This window comes from Hemicordylus capensis, chromosome 3 (assembly GCF_027244095.1).
Source record: "Hemicordylus capensis ecotype Gifberg chromosome 3, rHemCap1.1.pri, whole genome shotgun sequence".
In the NCBI taxonomy this organism is placed as follows: Eukaryota; Metazoa; Chordata; class Lepidosauria; order Squamata; family Cordylidae; genus Hemicordylus; species Hemicordylus capensis.
In genome coordinates, this window is record NC_069659.1 from 149,578,295 (window position 1) to 149,595,416 (window position 17,122).

General features: G+C 39.3%; 1 protein-coding gene across 1 annotated transcript in view; it reads right to left on the minus strand.

Annotated features, from left to right (window-relative positions):
- Positions 1-2,458: 2,458 nt before the first annotated feature.
- TM9SF2 (transmembrane 9 superfamily member 2) overlaps positions 2,459-17,122 on the minus strand; it is a 71,642-nt gene continuing 56,978 nt past the window's right edge. Inside the window, exons 16-17 of the mRNA XM_053304754.1 lie at positions 15,985-16,156; positions 2,459-3,757 (exon numbers count right to left, since the gene is read on the minus strand). Coding sequence (XP_053160729.1) covers positions 3,690-3,757; positions 15,985-16,156 — 240 coding nt within the window. The 3' untranslated portion in view covers positions 2,459-3,689. The remainder of the gene's footprint in view (positions 3,758-15,984; positions 16,157-17,122) is intronic.

Genomic DNA, 17,122 nt, shown 5'->3' on the forward strand with positions numbered 1-17,122 from the left:
GAGAGTGGCGGGGAGGGGGTGAGTGAGCGGTGGGGAGCGGATGAGTGAATGGTGGGGAGGGGCAAGTGAGCAGCAGGGAGGGAGGGAGCGAGCAAGCAGCAGGAAGGGGGTGAGTGAGTAAGCTGAGGGAATAGGGCGGGTGAGCAGGCGGGCAGAGGGGAGAGGGCAAATGAGTGAGCGGGTGGCAGGGAGGGGACGAGTGAGCAAGTGAGCAGCAGCAGGAAGGGGTGAGTGAGAGAGTGAGCAGGGAATGAGAGAGCAAGCAGCGGGGACAGGGCAAGTAAGAGAGCTGTGGGGGGTGAGTGAGTGGTGGGGAGGGGCAAGTGAGCAAGCAATCAGCAGGGAGTGAGCAAGCAGGGAGGGGGTGAGTGAATGAGTGAGCAAGTGGCAGGGAGGGGGCGAGTGAGAGTGGGTGGCTGACCCTGAGAAATAAAGCAGGGGCTGTGGCAGGGGGCAAGGAGGACAACAAAGTCCTAATGCACAGATGATCTGTGCAGGTCCAGCTAGTAATCTTAGAACAATCCTAGAAATTCCTCAGGACTCTATCTTGTCCCGCATGGTGTCTAACCATGCTCATATAAAACTTCTGGGAGAGGGTGCCTGGACACCTGGTGTACTGCGTCACCCATTTGTGGGTAGCATCTCTCTCTATTGCTCCCATCAGATTCCAAGGAGACAGGGGAGCCACCTTGTACCAGTGTCTTGGTCTGTGATGGGTTGGACATGGCTGACAAAATGAAACATAATCCAGAAAAGACATGAATGCTTTTAGTCAGAAAACCACTAATCCAGAACGAGTGGAACAGCCTGCTTGGAATGGGTAACACTCCCTCTGAAGAACTGCAGTGTTGGGATACTCCTGGACAGGCAGGTGTTGGTTGTGGCCAGAGCCACCTTTACACACCTTTGTGCAACTGGAAAAAGTAGATCTGGTCAAACAGAAGGCTTGGTCATATTCTGATTGGACTATTCAACACACTCTGGGTGAGGTTGTCTTTGGGGATTGTTCATAAACTGCAACTGGTACATCATCTACATCTGGTTCCATTCTTTATGATGCCCAGTTCAAAGTGCTGGTTATCACGTTAAGGTTCTAAACTGTTTTGAGTCTGGGGTATTTGAAGGAATACATGCTCCCATGCGATTCTCTTGCTCCTTGAGATCAGCCAGCAAGGCTGTGCTCTGCATCGATCTTCTTTGTGAAATGTGGTTGGCAGGTATGCTGGATAGAGCCTTCTTCTTTCTGGCATCCACACTTTGGAACTCCATCTCTCTTGGCATTGCACAGATTGGGGGAAATTGCTTTGTTTAGGTGGGCCTTCACTTTGTTTTAAGTTGGCACTTTCTGACAGAATGATTTTGGTTGCTACTGTCAATATAATTATAACTGTGTTTTATTGCAATTGTACACTGCTGAGTCTGAGGACCTCTGTCAAAAGGCAGCCTTAACATTTTTATAATGAACTAATTCTAAATATAGTCTTTGTGTTCTTACCACACTATCCCACCAGCAGCATGCAAATGTTGGGGTAGCTCCCACCTAATAGAACCTGTAGTTAGTCAAATCCAAGGAGATGCATTTTCTATGACTAGAGGCCATGATCACAATACTGCAGTATTAAAGGAACTCCATTGGTTGCCAGTTAACTTTCTGGCACAATTCAAGGTGCTACCTGTGTGCTTAGATTTTCATGGACATCAAAAGATATTCCCTTCTTGGGTGGTTCATCAGGCCCCTCACTGCTTGCATTTAGACACAGGGTCAAAATGTATTTGGTAAAGATTTTGTATAGGTCCCAATGCTGCTGCCTTTTAATTATTAGGAGCTTGATTCGTGCCTTTATTGTGGTTTCATTGCATTTTATTTTAACTGTAAGTCATCTTAAGGGTTTAATGTGCAAAATGAATAAAAATAAAGGCAATGTTATCCATAAATGAAAATAGCCATCCCTAGTGAGAACAAACAGAGACTGGTTCACTCTGCTCTCAGAAAACCTTTGGCTAGGGCAGGGCTGCTCAACTTCGGCTCTCCTATAGATGTTGGCCTACAACTCCTATAACCCCTGGCTATTGGCCACTGTGCCTGGAGCTGATGGGAGATGTAGTCCAAAAAATAGCGGGTGGGGTGGGGGGGCTAAGCTGAGTAGGCCTGGGCTAGGGTCATATTTCCTATCAACTATTTTGCACAGCATGCCTGCATCTCATACAGGGCTTTCCCTCACATCATCAATGGAACAGCACCAAAAGCTGAAGCTTTATTGGTGCTAACGATACAGCCCTGCTACAAATTGGACAAGACATCACCTTTCAAGTTTAAAGCTTAAATCCCTCTCCTGTGCTAGACATGGTGAAACTTAACCAATACACACATTGCTACATGTTTTGTTTTTGCTGTTTCTAACGCATCCTGGGCTTACTTGTATAACTACCAAGTTACAAGATGTTAAATTACACACTCTTAACAAAAGATACTTTTATTGAATTTTAATATTCAAGCATCATTAGTTTATGATCTTTAGAAAGAGCATATTAGAAAAAACTTTTCTCTCTCAAACTAATTTATGAACCAAAAACGTGCAATAACATGGTAGCATGTGTGCTCTCTTAGGAAACATGCAGACATTACAACAGGCGAACATGACAAAACTAAACAACTCAAGATGATCAGTGTATTTCCATTGCAGTTTTCGAAGATGCACATGGATTAATTTCTGTTCTACAAACAGGAACTTGAACTATGTCTGTTAATGTGAGGTAAACAGTAACTCTGCTCTTGTGTATGTCAAATGACAAAACAATAATCAATTCTGCATAATATGCATCATTAAAATCTGTTGTAAACATACTTGGTAGTACATTTTACTTCTATGTATGCAGATCTTCTCAACATATTATCCAATTTCTTAATCTCTAGTTGCACTGGTAGAATAGAACTGACACTGCAGTCCAGTTATGAAGTTTCATTCTAATGCAGGACAGGATTACTATTTTTATGTAATATGAAACAGATTAACAGAAGTTAAAATCAACCAAGAATTTCACACACAATAAAATAATCTACATATTTTTAAAACATCTCATCAATATATTTGTATTTACAGGATTCTGACTTATTTATAATGTGTAATTATCGACTGAAAATGTATACAGTATTTATTACAATTATGAATGTACAGATCCCAAGATGAAAGAGGCACATTGTTTAAAAGGCCAACAACACTGGAATCTAATGAAATCACAGAAAAAAGGAGAAGGATTTATGGCCATTACTCCAGTATATATATATATATATAAAAACCAAATTAAAAATGACACACTGAAGCATCCTTCAAAATCATGATATAAAGTAGTTATTTCCTTTTCAGAAAAATAAACCCTACCCTACAAGCCTAGAAAACTATATTTACAACCATAGTTTAAGTATCATTAAATTCTCCAACCATCACTTCTAGCCTGTCTCTAGAATTTAAAAGTTCTAGTGTAGTAATATTTATAAATGCATACAATATTTAACTTCAATCTTCATTAAGAACACCCAGGTGAAAACAGATTGCAAAGTCACAATACAAATGCTTAAGTAGAGGAAAAGTGTATATTCAATATCATTTGCAAAACATAGAAGCCAACATTTCAGATAAAGCTTAAATTCTTCTCCAAGAGTATGTCTTTGAATTAGATTGATATTTTCTTCAGTCAACTTTTACCACACTGTATATTTTGGTCACAAACCAAAAGCATGCGAAGAATCCAATTGTTCCTACAAAACACATTCAGAAACAAGATTGTATTAAAAATGTACTATAAGATTAGCTGTTAGTAAATAAACATACACTTCAACTGTTATTGTGCCTAATAAAAATATAAAGAGATCCCACATCTGCAGTCTCTTAACATTTTCACTGTCGCATTGCCTACAGGAATCAAATGTGCAGTGTCAAGACACTGTTCTGCATTACACCAAACTGAGACTTTAAGGAAATCTCCCTATTTAGAGCTGTAACACTGAACCAGGAGCACAGGAAGTTCCCCTCACTGGCCCAACAAATGCAAATACATTCTACTTTTAGCACGATAAACTGGGTAGGTGTGGATGATGTAGCAGCTCTTGCTCCAGCAAAGGAATGACTATTGCCTTTGTATCCCCAAAATATGCTTTTTCAAAATTGAAGTCAGAAGGTTTGGGCCTCCACAGGTTTCTTTTGGCATGTATAGACAAAACCTGAATTCAAGTCAGACCACACTTACACAAGACGAAGAACAGAGATTGTTCATCTAGTTTTTGGGTGGGAGTGTTCCCTCTTTAGGTCTCCATGCAATGAGACTATGCACTGTGCAGTCTGATACTATGCATATTTACTTAGAAATAAGTCCCACTGATATCAAGAAGGTACACTCCTTGAACTTGATACCCTTTATTTCTAGATTAATATGTACAGAATCAGGCCATACTGTATATAGTGTGCACAAGATTTCATCCTTAGTTTATATGCATATTTGGAACTGTTTTCTCTGGCAATCATCTCTGAAGAACAATAAAATGTATACTCCATTTTCCCATAAAATTTATGCTCAAGCAATGGAAGTATTACTTTTGGATAGTGTATGTGTCAATTTCCATAACCAGATAGCATGCTGAAGGATACTGGAGAGTGCAACAGCATTTTTGGACAGTCTGCTCATGACTACAAGGTAATCAGCTGTTCCCCCCCCAACCAACAGAAAATACTATCTTTAACCACCACCACCCCTTGAAGATGCAAGTCTGAGGAAGAACATAATTTGGCATCTGTGCATTGATTTTATATATTTGAGAACTTCGCCACAAGTAGTAGTATATATAAATGGACTTAAACATATTATTTGAAGTCTGTGTTTTATGTAATTAATGGAGAATTCTGTATGAGTATACAGAACTAACCAATGGACAATATAGATGATTGTAAATAGGTATTATTCCCTTTTTTGCTGCTAGATTTTTCTGCTTTTATATGACAGGGTGTGTGTGTGTGAGAGATAGAGAGAGAGAGAAAGAGAGCGGGAGGCACAATGAAGATTTTTAGCAACAGTTCATTCACTATGAAAAATTTCAGCAAAAAACATGAATGATATCATGGTAATTTTTTTTCCACACTAGCTAAGCTACTGATGTTTAACTGACTCATTTACTCTGAGACACTGTTGTGGGCCCAGCTGTGAGTCAGAGATTTGTCACATAGCTCCCAGTACTTAGCCTGCTGCGTCTGATCAATGACCCGGAATGCAGTGTGAGAAGCAAGTGCCCCAAGCATGTGCTACACCGACATAGCAGCAGGGCACCGTCAAAACCCTTCTTGAGGCTGACCATTTTTAACAGATGAGTAAGCAGCAATATAATAGTTTTGATACAACAATTATGACTTTCTCTTTTTAGCTTTTATATCATCTTGACACAGGCAGCTAGATGCCTTTGGGGCCTGCATGTGTAATTTCTGATAACTCGCTAGAGTGATCTCATTTTAGTGTAATGAAATTTACTATGTACTCCTTGATATACTACTACTTTTCTCTTGTAAACAATTTATGAACTTTTTGGGGAATGGGGGAGGAGAGGAGAGCAAGACTCACTGTGCACAGTATCAGTATATAGCTGAAAGAGACTCAGTGTTACAAAATCTTGCACAACAATGTGCAAACACTGAAATAAATGAGAATGTTAAAATGGAGTCCACTTCACATTCTCCTTGTATTTGGATAATACAATTCTTCTGATAGTGTAGATCTATTCATATAAAATAGAATATTAGGATTTATCTGCTAAATCTCTTTTCTACAGTGGAATGCTGTGCATTTGTGTACAGTTTGCTCCTCCCGCTCACCCCAGAGACAGAGCCAATAAAATTTCAACTTGTTTTGAGTCCTATATATAGGGAGAGCAGCACATCCCAGTTACAGTTCTCTATGAGCCAGCAGCATCAATACCTAAGAACTAAAAGAACATACAGAATATTGCACGTCACATCAAATATGACAGCTGAAGAACAAGGGAAAGATCCTCATGTAACGCTCCCTAAGGAAAGTACTAACAGTTCCAAAGAACCCTGGGGTGATGGAGATCCCACCCCCACAAAACCACATGGATAACCATGTCAGATAACTGTGTTTTTCCCAAGGAAAAACAGGTTCTTGACCAAAACAAGACAACCAAGAGTGTGGGTTGGATGCACTCCATTCCACTGCAGAGAAGGAATTTAGAGGTGAGTCCCATTGTTCTATTCTCCTGCAGATGAGGAGTGTATCCATGTACAGGATATTCAATAGCAACCCACGGAGGCTGGGGTCTTCTCGACCTCGATCAGGAAGGAACCATTTGCTGAAGAACCCATGCAGTGTTCCCTCTAAGGCGTGAACGTGTGTGTGTGCACTCACATGTTTTTTGATGCCCAATCAGTTAATTTTAGATCCTGCTCAGGTTGAATCAGGAAGGCCCCACTCTGAATGCATCTTGATACTGCTGCCCAGAACAAAACTCATACCGTACACAGATGAAAAAAATTAGAGAGAACACTGAACCCATCCCCCCAGAGGCATCAGCTGATACTCAGGAATGTAACTTGTAGTGCTAAACAAATGAGGAGAGGGAAGTCTATGTTGCCACCCTACAAATATCCATCAGAGTATCTGAGTAGAGAATGCTGCTGATGCAGCCACACTATGAGTGAATGAGCAGTGGCTATCAGTCCTTCTAGAAGAATGTTTTCGCTGGCCTGTTTTAGTTCTCTTCCTTCAGCAGTACTGGAGGGCAGGGTTTAAGAAGATCCCTTACAAGGAGTGGCTATGCCTGTGCGAAGATGGAGCACTCAAATCAATAGCCCATGTTTTACTATAGTCTATGTACTTTAGAGATTTTCACATTTCTTTTATAGTTCCCTTATTAAGAAATTTAATATTAAGAAATTTCCCAGGTTGCTCAGAAGAATTTTGTGTTTGTTTTCTACTCTTCGATCAGGATTCTGAGGTTTTGTACAATGTGGCCAAATGTGTATGGTGGCCAATATAATCAGATAAATGTTAACTCCTAACTCAAATGGCACAGTATAGGATGGATTATTAACACAGTTCATTACTGTTTGCTATCTGTTAATCTGTCTACTTTTGTTTTGCTGGTCAGGGACTGAAAGTTTAACTGACTGACTGACTGACCCATCCTTCTGAATTAGCTATGGGCCACTGAGACAAGGCAGAGGGTCAATACCTTCCTCCCCAGAGATGTAGGGTGAAAGGAGACAGTCTCCTAAACTTCTCAGTGCAATTGATCTATATTCAGCATATGCCACAGTCGCTTTGAGGACACAAAGGCTTGGAACAAGAAAATGAGAGCATAAGGTCTTGGGCCCAATGGAGAAGGAATTCTCCTTTTCAGGTCTGAGGAAGACATATTCTGGGTAAAACAGACAAAGCTGCTTCCTGGTAGAAAGAGCCCCAAGTTCAGAGAATCAACAAGCAGAGGTTATTGCCACAAGGAACACCGCCTTCCAGGTAAGCACTTTTAAAGAGGGCCTTGGTTAGAGTTGTTAATACTTATTAAAATCCCAGGTTGAGAAGCAATGAACTTGTGGTGGTTGTAGCAATTATGCACACACACCCCTCAAAACACACTTAAGAAAACACTTAACATGAGTATGCTGGCTAACTGACTTCCCCCAAAGACACTGGAAGACAGGTAGAAATGGCAGACACCTGCCTTTTGAGCATGTCTGGTTGAAGACCAGAGTTAAGGCCCTTCTGTAGGAAAACAAGGATGCTTCAACAAGGATGATGGATGTTTCAAGGATAAAAACGATGTTATCTATCACTGAAGAAGAGCCCACTTACAGTCCAAACTAAATGATGAAGTAGCAGCAAGGCATGAATTAGAAGAATCAAGAAGCTGGAACATGATTCATGTTCCTTGCACACAGCAAAATCTAATCTAGAAAGTGAATGTAAAACCCTGCGCCAAATCTGGAGATTCTCAATGATGCTTAATGATGCCTGGACAGGATCTATATTGCCTGACCAGCATGATGAGACACAGAAACACCACTCATGGTGCAGATGACAGATCAAAGGGAAGGGTTTGATATTCAAAGTGGCATATTGTGTTGGGAGCCGCCCAGAGAACAATTTGTTATGGGGCAGCTAACAAAGTTTATTATTATTATCCCCCTGGCAGTAGACAAACCATAGGAACTTCCTGTAGGAAGGCTATATGGGAATATGGAGGTAGGCTTTTGTGAGATTGATAGAAGTAATGTACTATCTCTTCCTCAGGGCCACGAGGATGGTGCACAGGGTCCCCATTCTGAACACCACTGCTGTATGATGCAACATAAGTGCTTCAAATCCAGAATGGTCCTCCAGTCCCTGTTCTTCTTCAGGGCAATGAAAAAAGTTGAGTAGATGCCAGAACATATTTTGGTCTTGGAAATGGTCTACCGCCTGCAACATCAGAATATGCTTTTGCGGGTTTTGTGATCTCAAGGAGGGGAGAAAATGGTTGAAGGATTCAATGAGAAGATTCAATTTGTAACTCAATAGTTGGCGTGGGTTCCTGCCCAATGATCTGCAAATAGTTGCAGTCGGCCCCACACAGACATCTCATACTGGGCATCATTGTGCCTTCTTGGTACTTGAATTCTTGCTGATGATTGGATGTAACCCTCGTTTTGGGGACTGATGGTCTCAAAGGCCCCTGCTCTTGGGTCAGTAGCATCTGTCCTGTCTGAACTGCTATTTTCGAATGGAGCCTTGAAGGGATGCACAGAAGTGACTTAGATTTCCTCTTGTCTTACCAGCTGGAGGATGGCATGGCTTCTTTCTTAGCCTGACTAGGAATAAGAAAAGTACTTGCTCTGGAGATTCTCCAAATAATTTGCTACCCTTAGGAGGAAGAGTGGCCAGATCTGCATATCTGAGATCCACATTTCTATCTTGTAAATCTAGAAGTGGCCACCGATACTCTCATTGCCAAGAAAGCTGCTAGGGATGTGCTCGAAATGCTATTTTGCGTCTGAATCGCGGACACGTCCCTTTAAAAGTGAGGGCTTACAGAGACCATTTAAAGCAGAGGAGACAGGTCCATAGCTCCCCCAGCTATGTGTGGGCATAGCTGGGGGGAACACCGGGATTATGGCAATGGCAATCAGAGGAACAGCAGGTATGGGACTTCTCTCCTTCGCTTTAAAGGAGCTGTATTTTTAAAGGGATGTGCCCAAGATTCAGATGTCAGATCACGTTTCGGGACACTCCTAGAAGCTGCTTACATGATCTTCCAAGAATTGCATCACATTTTTTGTCATCTGAGTTTTTAAGGTCACTTCCATCCTTGGGCATACAGTGCTTGACACCAAAGTGATGACTGAAGCTTTGACCAGGGGAACTTTAATCATGTTCATGATTTGTAAAATTTCTTTGTGGCTGCACCTGCCCTCTAGAGTGTTTTGCTATTCAGTTGGTATGACATCTTGGAATAATTGATAACGGGATATTTTTCTAGCATTGGTAAGATTGGAACACCTCCTGTGCTCCCTTCTTGCTTGTTAGTGGAGGAGCTGGGGTTTGATCCTCAAACTTAAGAAGCCTGCATGCCACTTTTAACAGAATTCAGAAATGCTCTGGTAAAAAGGTAAGCAATGTGAAAGTGTGTGGGTGGGGAATCACTTTCTCATCTGAAAAGTCCCTCCTCCTTTATTTTTTAAGATGGTGTTGTCAGGCTCTCAAGCAGAATGGCTGGGAGGGGTCTCCGAAAGAAAATTGTGTGTGTGTGTTGGGGTGTGTGTGTCCAGGAAAGGTTTGATCCTCCAGGGTATCAGTATGTGGTCTAATGGGTGGAGAGGTCACATATTCTCCTATTTTACCAGAAGTCATTATGGGGCTCTCACAATTGAAGCTCACCAGATAAAAATTTTACAAATTACAAATTTTACAAATTACAAAATTTTACAAATTACAAATTTGACTGATGCATTAAATGCCAATGGAATACGTTTTAGGTGGGAACTACCAGAGGGAGTTTCCTTCTTCTACAAGGGTAAGAAGAATAGATTCACTGAGCTGCTTAAAGTGCAAGAATTTTGGCGGAAATACAAAAAAGACTTATCTCCTGAGCATTCTGCTTCCTCAACACATAATTAGAACTAGACTACATGGATTACAAACAAAATTACAGATTTTTTTCTTGGAACATTAATGGCTTAAATTCAGAAGTTAAAAGAAATAGAGTTTTTCATTTTCTTAAGAAACAAAATTTGGACATTGTGTGCTTACAAGAGACCCATATTAGAAAGCAAGATAGAAAAATTTTGGTTAATAAGGCTTTAGGACAAGAATTTGTTTCTTCAGGAAAAAAAAAAAAGAGGGGTAGTATTTTATGTCAAACAACAATTTGAACCCAAATTGATTTTTAAAGATGAAGAACGCAGGTTATTAGCATTGGAAATTCTAGTTTCCGGGATTAAAGCAGTGATAATTGGAATTTATGCCCCTAATGAAAAGAAAGTTGAATTTTATAACTACTTGGATCAAAAGATGGCGGAGTTATCGAATGTCAATTTGATTATATTGGGAGATTTTAATGGAGTTGTTTCGACATCTTTGGACAGAAAATCCGACATATCGGATAGGAACTTACAAGGTAAACTTCCCAAAGTATTCTTTGACTTAGTAGAACACATGGATCTTTATGATTTGTGGAGAATTCCAATGCAAAATAGTATACTTATTTCTCTGAAAGATATCAATCACATTCAAGGATAGATATGGTTTGGACATCTAAAGCTATTACACCATGTATGGAAAGGATGGATATTTTACCTAGGACTTTTTCAGATCATAACCCAATTTGTTTTACATGGAAGAAGAAAAGAACGACTTCATTTTGTTGGAGATTGAATGAATCCCTCTTGAAAAAAGCAGACGTTGTGGGGAAAGCTAAAAAGAAACTAAAGGACTATTTTGAATTGAATTTAAACCAGGGAATAGACAATAAAATTGTCTGGGATGCAAGTAAAGCAGTTATGAGAGGTTTTTTTATACAGCAAAATTCATACTTTAAAAAGCAAAGAGGATTGAAAAAAGAGATATTATTGATGCAGATTTCCAAAAAGGAAAGGGAATTATTATGAGCTAAAGATAAGAAGACGGTCACTCAAGCTATCAAAATGTTGCAACAACAACTTTCTATGTTGATAGCAAATGAACTTGAACGGAATTTGAAATATGTTAAACAAAGGACATTTGAGTTTGCAAACAAACCAGGCAAGTTGTTAGCTTGGAAAATTAGATCTGAGAGGAAGAAAAATTATATATCCAAAATACTTACAAAAAATGGGCTCTCTTATGATGGAAAGGAAATAAGAGCAGAATTTTAAAAATATTATTCAGAACTATATAAAGGCAAAATAGTTGAAGATAAAAAAATTGAGCAGTTTCTCAGGACCAAAAATATTCCAAAACTCACTAAGGAACAAATAGAAATTATGAATGCTCCGATAACAATTATGGAAGTAACAGAAGCAATAAATCAAGCTAAGCACAACAAGGCCCCAGGGCCTGATGGACTGTCAGCTTTGTACTATAAATCATTTAAAGATCAAATCCTACAACCTCTTCAATGGACTATGAATGATATTTTACAAAAAGGGATTATGCCGGATTTGTGGAAGTATGCAAATATTGCAGTAATCCCAAAACCAGATCAAGACCTAACGTCAGTTAAAAACTATAGACCAATTTCACTTTTAAATAATGACTACAAACTTTTTGCTGCCATTTTGGCAAGAAGAGTGAAGGTTATATTAAGGCATTTTATTCATGAAGATCAAGCTGGATTTTTGCCAAAGAGACAACTGAGAGACAATGTCAGAACAGTCTTGAATGTATTGGAGTACTATGAAAAACATAATGATAAACAGATGGCGATGATTTTTTTGGATGCAGAGAAAGCTTTTGACAATATTTCGTGGCAATTTATGTGGAGATTACTAGAGGTAATGACTGCTGGCAACAATTTTATTAGGGCAATTAAGACAATTTATTCGGAGCAATATGCTAAGATTATTATAAATGGGGAACTATCAGACAACTGTGTAATACAAAAAGGGACTAGACAAGGATGCCCACTTTCCCCATTGCTTTTCATATAGGTTCTAGAAGTGCTTTGTAGATCTATCAGAGAAGATGATAAATTACATGGTCCCAAAACTGGGAAACAGGATTACAAGTTGAGAGCCTTTGCAGATGATGTTGTGCTGTTTTTAGAGAACCAAATGGACAAGATTGAAAGACTCTTGGATAAAATACAACAATTTGGTCAGCTGGCTGGATTCTATATAAATAAGACTAAGACCAAGGTCTTAACTAAAAATATGGATCAGAAAACCAAGGACAGATTCTCTGAAATAAGTGAGTTGAAAGTGGAGAAGAAAGTTAAATATCTGGGGGTCTGGTTATCAAATAACAACTCCTTGTTGTTCATAAACAACTATGTTAAAATATGGAATTCAGTGAAAATTGATCTACAAAGATGGTCTAAAATGAATTTGTCTTTAATGGGAAGAATCTCAGTGGTGAAAATGAATGTTTTGCCTAAAATGTTGTTTCTCTTTCAGACTATTCCCATAATTAACACTTTAACTTGTTTTAAGCAATGGCAGAAGGACATAACTAAGTTTGTTTGGCAGAGGAAAAGACCAAGAATTAATTTTAAGAATTTAACAGATGCAAAGGAAAGAGGTGGTCTTACCTTGCCAGACCTAAGGTTATATTTTGATGCTGTTTGTTTGACATGGTTAAAAGAATGGATAACATTAAGGAACCCTAGAATTCTTGATTTGGAAGGATTTGACAGAAGGTTTGGATGGCATGCGTATCTGTGGTATGAAAAAAGTAAATACATAAAGACTTTTTGAACCACTATGTAAGAAGGAGTTTAATGAGGGTGTGGTTAAAATACAAAAATTGGTTTGAACCTAAAACTCCGTTATGGATATCTCCGATTGAGGCCTTATCACGTAAAGAAGTAAATATGCAAATGTGTTGGGGTACCTATAGGGATTTGTTACATTTTCAGGAAAAGGATTGTAAGTTAAAAAGTTTAACCGAAATACAAGATTTGGTTAGAGATTGGTTTCACTATCATCAGCTAAATGAGAGATATAAGAAAGACTTTAAAGTTGGATTTGAGGATCAGACTTCAAATTTTGAGAAGGAATTATGTCAAAATGATGAAAAATTAGTTTCTAAAATGTATAAACTGTTGCTTCTGGAGGAGACAAGAGAGGAAGTGGTTAAAACGACTATGATAAAGTGGGCTCAAGATGTGGGGTGTAATATAGAAATGGCAGCCTGGGAAAAGTTATGGAAAAATGATTTAAAATTCACTGCATGTTATGCTATTAAAAAAAACTATTACAAAATGATGTATAGATGGTATCTGACACCAAAAAAATTGGCATTAATGTATAAAAATGTTTCAAACAAATGTTGGAAGTGTGGACATTCTGAAGGCACATTTTTTCATATGTGGTGGACCTGTGGGAAGGCTAAAGCCTATTGGGATATGATATATAATGAATTAAAGAAAATATTTAAAATGACATTTCCTAAGAAGCCAGAATCCTTCCTGCTGGGAATAACACAAGGTGTAATCTCTACAACTAATTTAACATTTTTTATGTATGCTTCTACAGCGGCCAGAATTATATATGCACAGAAATGGAAGAGTAATTAACTGCCTTCAAAAGAAGACTGGCTGATAAAAATTTTGGAATATGCGGAGATGGCAAAACTTACAGCACTAATAAGAGACCAAAACTTGGAATGTTTTAAAGAAGATTGGAAACCATTCTTGTTATATTTAAAGAATGACTTTCCTACTATGGACTTTACAGCAGGGTTTGAAATTTAGTAAAAAACTGCAGGTTGGGTAGACTAGTTATGTTTGTAAGGGTTTGAATTTATGTTTTGAATTATTATTATAGCAAGGGTAAATTTTATAGTTGATGATTCACGAAGAGATGTGTGCGGGAAGTCCACCTTTTTGTGTGTATTTGCAATGAATGATAATACTACTGTTAAAATTAATAAAAATTGAATTGGGGGGGGAGTCATTATGGGGTCAGGTGAACTCCTCCTATAAGAGGCACCAGAAGAGGAGCATCTCTTCACTCTTGGTCATCTGGTGTGGAAAATATCTGTTTCTTTTCCCACTTTTTTCCAGGTGTCCCCTGCTAGGTAAAAAAATATTTGTATCAGCTGCAGAAGTGGGCATGTGATTGGGATTCTGGGGCTTGTACCTGTCCCACAATCAGTCTCCTGATCCAGGCTCTGACAACTTGAGGGACTGAATCTCCTCAAGGAAAGGGATCTGGGCAGGGAATGGTTTCATTGGGCCAATTGGGTGGACTCACCTTGGGCTTGGTCTCCTTATCCAGAGTACATCATTTGCTAACTTGTTTATCCATGCACCGTGGCTCCCACAGGGCCTCATGCTCTGGGGAAAGAGGCTCAGCACTTGTAGGGCTTGTTCTGTTGTCCTAATTGGAACAGGGTGCTGCTGGTGGGGATGAAGTCCTCCCTGGTCAGGTGAGTGGAGCCTTATCTGTCTCTCTTACTGCTTTTTTATTACAAATTCTAAAGCAATTTTTTAGTACCAAAAGCAACCCCCAGGTGTTGCTTTTTTAGTACCAATACTAAGCTTTCCCCATCTTGAGGTATTCCTACTTTGGGGGGAGGGGTTGGTTTGTCAGTGAATGAAACATCCTATTTGAAAATCTCAGCTCTTATGGTTGCCAACATGGATGTAGAAGGTGTGGCTTAAGATAAAAAAAATTCTGTCCCCCTTCCTACCTTGCCTACCTAATCCACAGGAGGAAGAAAAGCATGTGGGGGGACAGTGTTCCAAGTGAGATACCACTCAAAGAGCAAGCCTCTCCCTATATATCCTTGTTTCAAGGAAGTACCACCACCTAGGGACTCTAAAAAACTGAAATTCGATTGGCTGTGTCTGGGCTGAGTGGGAGGAGAAACCCATACATGGATGCACTTTTTGACTACAAGACTTCTGTTTAGCATTTCTAAAAGTAAGAATTCAGAGTGCAACAGTACAGATAAATAGAAAGAATTTACACTTTGCATTTTAAAGCTAACTCTGAGATGGTCCCAATCTGCTTTCAGGAACTACACAACTGACTGCAACCATTCTTCTGCACCAGTTTAGCCAGGAAGTTATAGAAGGAGTACAAAAATGAAGAGAAATGTATACTTATTATATTTAAACATCCTTGTACTTTGTTGTAAACCACCCAGAGATGTAAGATGGCAGTATAAAAATATCTTAAATAAAATAAAATAAAATAAAATAAAAGGTCATGACATTTAGGGCCACTTTTTACATTAACATTTTAAAGGGTATTATTGCCTTGGTAGATGTAAGACTTGGATCCAAAAGGTGTCCTCCTACTAGTGAGAAACCTCTTCCATGCACAGAAGGGCTGTTTCCAACCCAGCAGAAGAGCAGAGCATAGGAAGAGTGACCCTCAATTCATATAATTTCTTAAATTTCCACAAGACTGCTTTAGTTCTTTTCAAGACCTTTTAACAGTCCATTATAGTTTTGTGGTATGTTTTTGCATGCAGCCAGCATTTTCCTTATTCATCATGTTTTTCATACTGTTATGCTACTCCAGTAAGCTGTGGTGCTGCACAGCAAGCAGTCTTTTGCTAGCAGTTGCACCAGAGCTCATGGTACAGAATTCATTTATTTGCTCCTTCTGTTCATGAATCTTCAGATCCAAAGCAGACTTTTCTGAAATGAAGGTGTCTGCTCTAAGGCAAATGAGTTTTAAACTGAAATCCGATTACCTTTACAATTAAAGCATGGTTTAAGTATAGTTTGGATTAGTATGTATTTAGAATTTTTGTCCATTCTACCTTAAAGGCTTGGTAACAAAATGTATGCATATTTACCTGTAAAAAGGAAGAAGATCAATACCATTATCATGGTGTAGCCGAAGTATAAAATGGTGCTTGCTGTACCCGTAATTTGAAGTTTGGAAAAAAAATAGTGTACTGCATATATTAGAAAATAAACAGCAGTAAAGCCACTAGTGAGGAATGAGCGCCACTGCCAATGGTAGTCCTAGAAGAAGGGAGAAAGATGGTTGCAAAATTAGGAGTGCTATTAGACCTACTAGGTTACAATAAACGTTTACATGCAGATAAGAAACTGAAGATAAACTATCCCTAGATAGGATATTGCACATTTAACATGTAGGCCAGGCCTGCGCAGCTTAGCTCCCCCAGCTGTTTTTGAACTACAACTCCCATAATCTGCAGCCAGTGGCTAATAGTTAGGGATTATGGGAACTGTAGGCCAACATCTGCAGGAGGGCCGAAGTTGAGCAGCCCTGATGTTGGCCTTTAAGAGGAATGCTCAAGGTATACCCACCTTGAGCATTCCTCTATTTGGAACTTTTAAAAGTGTATGTTATTGGCAGAGCAGTGATCTTCACTATTGTTCATGAGTGGACCACTATGGCAAAAAAAAGAAAACCCCTTCAATGTGAGAGTCATTTCCCATTGTGCTGACCTCTCCATAGTATTTTGCTTTTCTCAGTGATGGGAAGGTTGGAAACACTAGGAGGAAAGCACTAGGAAGCGCTCCACTTCTCAGCACTCTGTGTAAGCCTTCCAAGATGATGCAGAGGCTCAAGATGAATTAGTTTCCCTTGTAGGAGCCCCCAGTGCTGGGCAAAGTACAGCACCACACATTGAGAATGGTCATCTCCACATGGTGCCAGGGAGACTGTGCAGAATACTGTGTTCAGCTTTGTCCAAAGCTTTACACAGGACCAGTAAAGAATGAGTTAGGGAGCAGCACTTAAGGTTGATGGGGGCTGCCACTGGCCCCCAGGCCTTACAATGAAGAACAGTGGCTTAGAGAAAATCATTTACTAAATGTTCATTTAGAGAAACAGTACAGCTCCATAATCAATTTCTTTTTAGTTCTAAGCACAATGACACAGGCCAAAGCCCTTTCTAATGATCACATGGGCTGGATTTCCAAATAGATCCAATAGATCTATCCCTGCTAACTGAGCAAAGA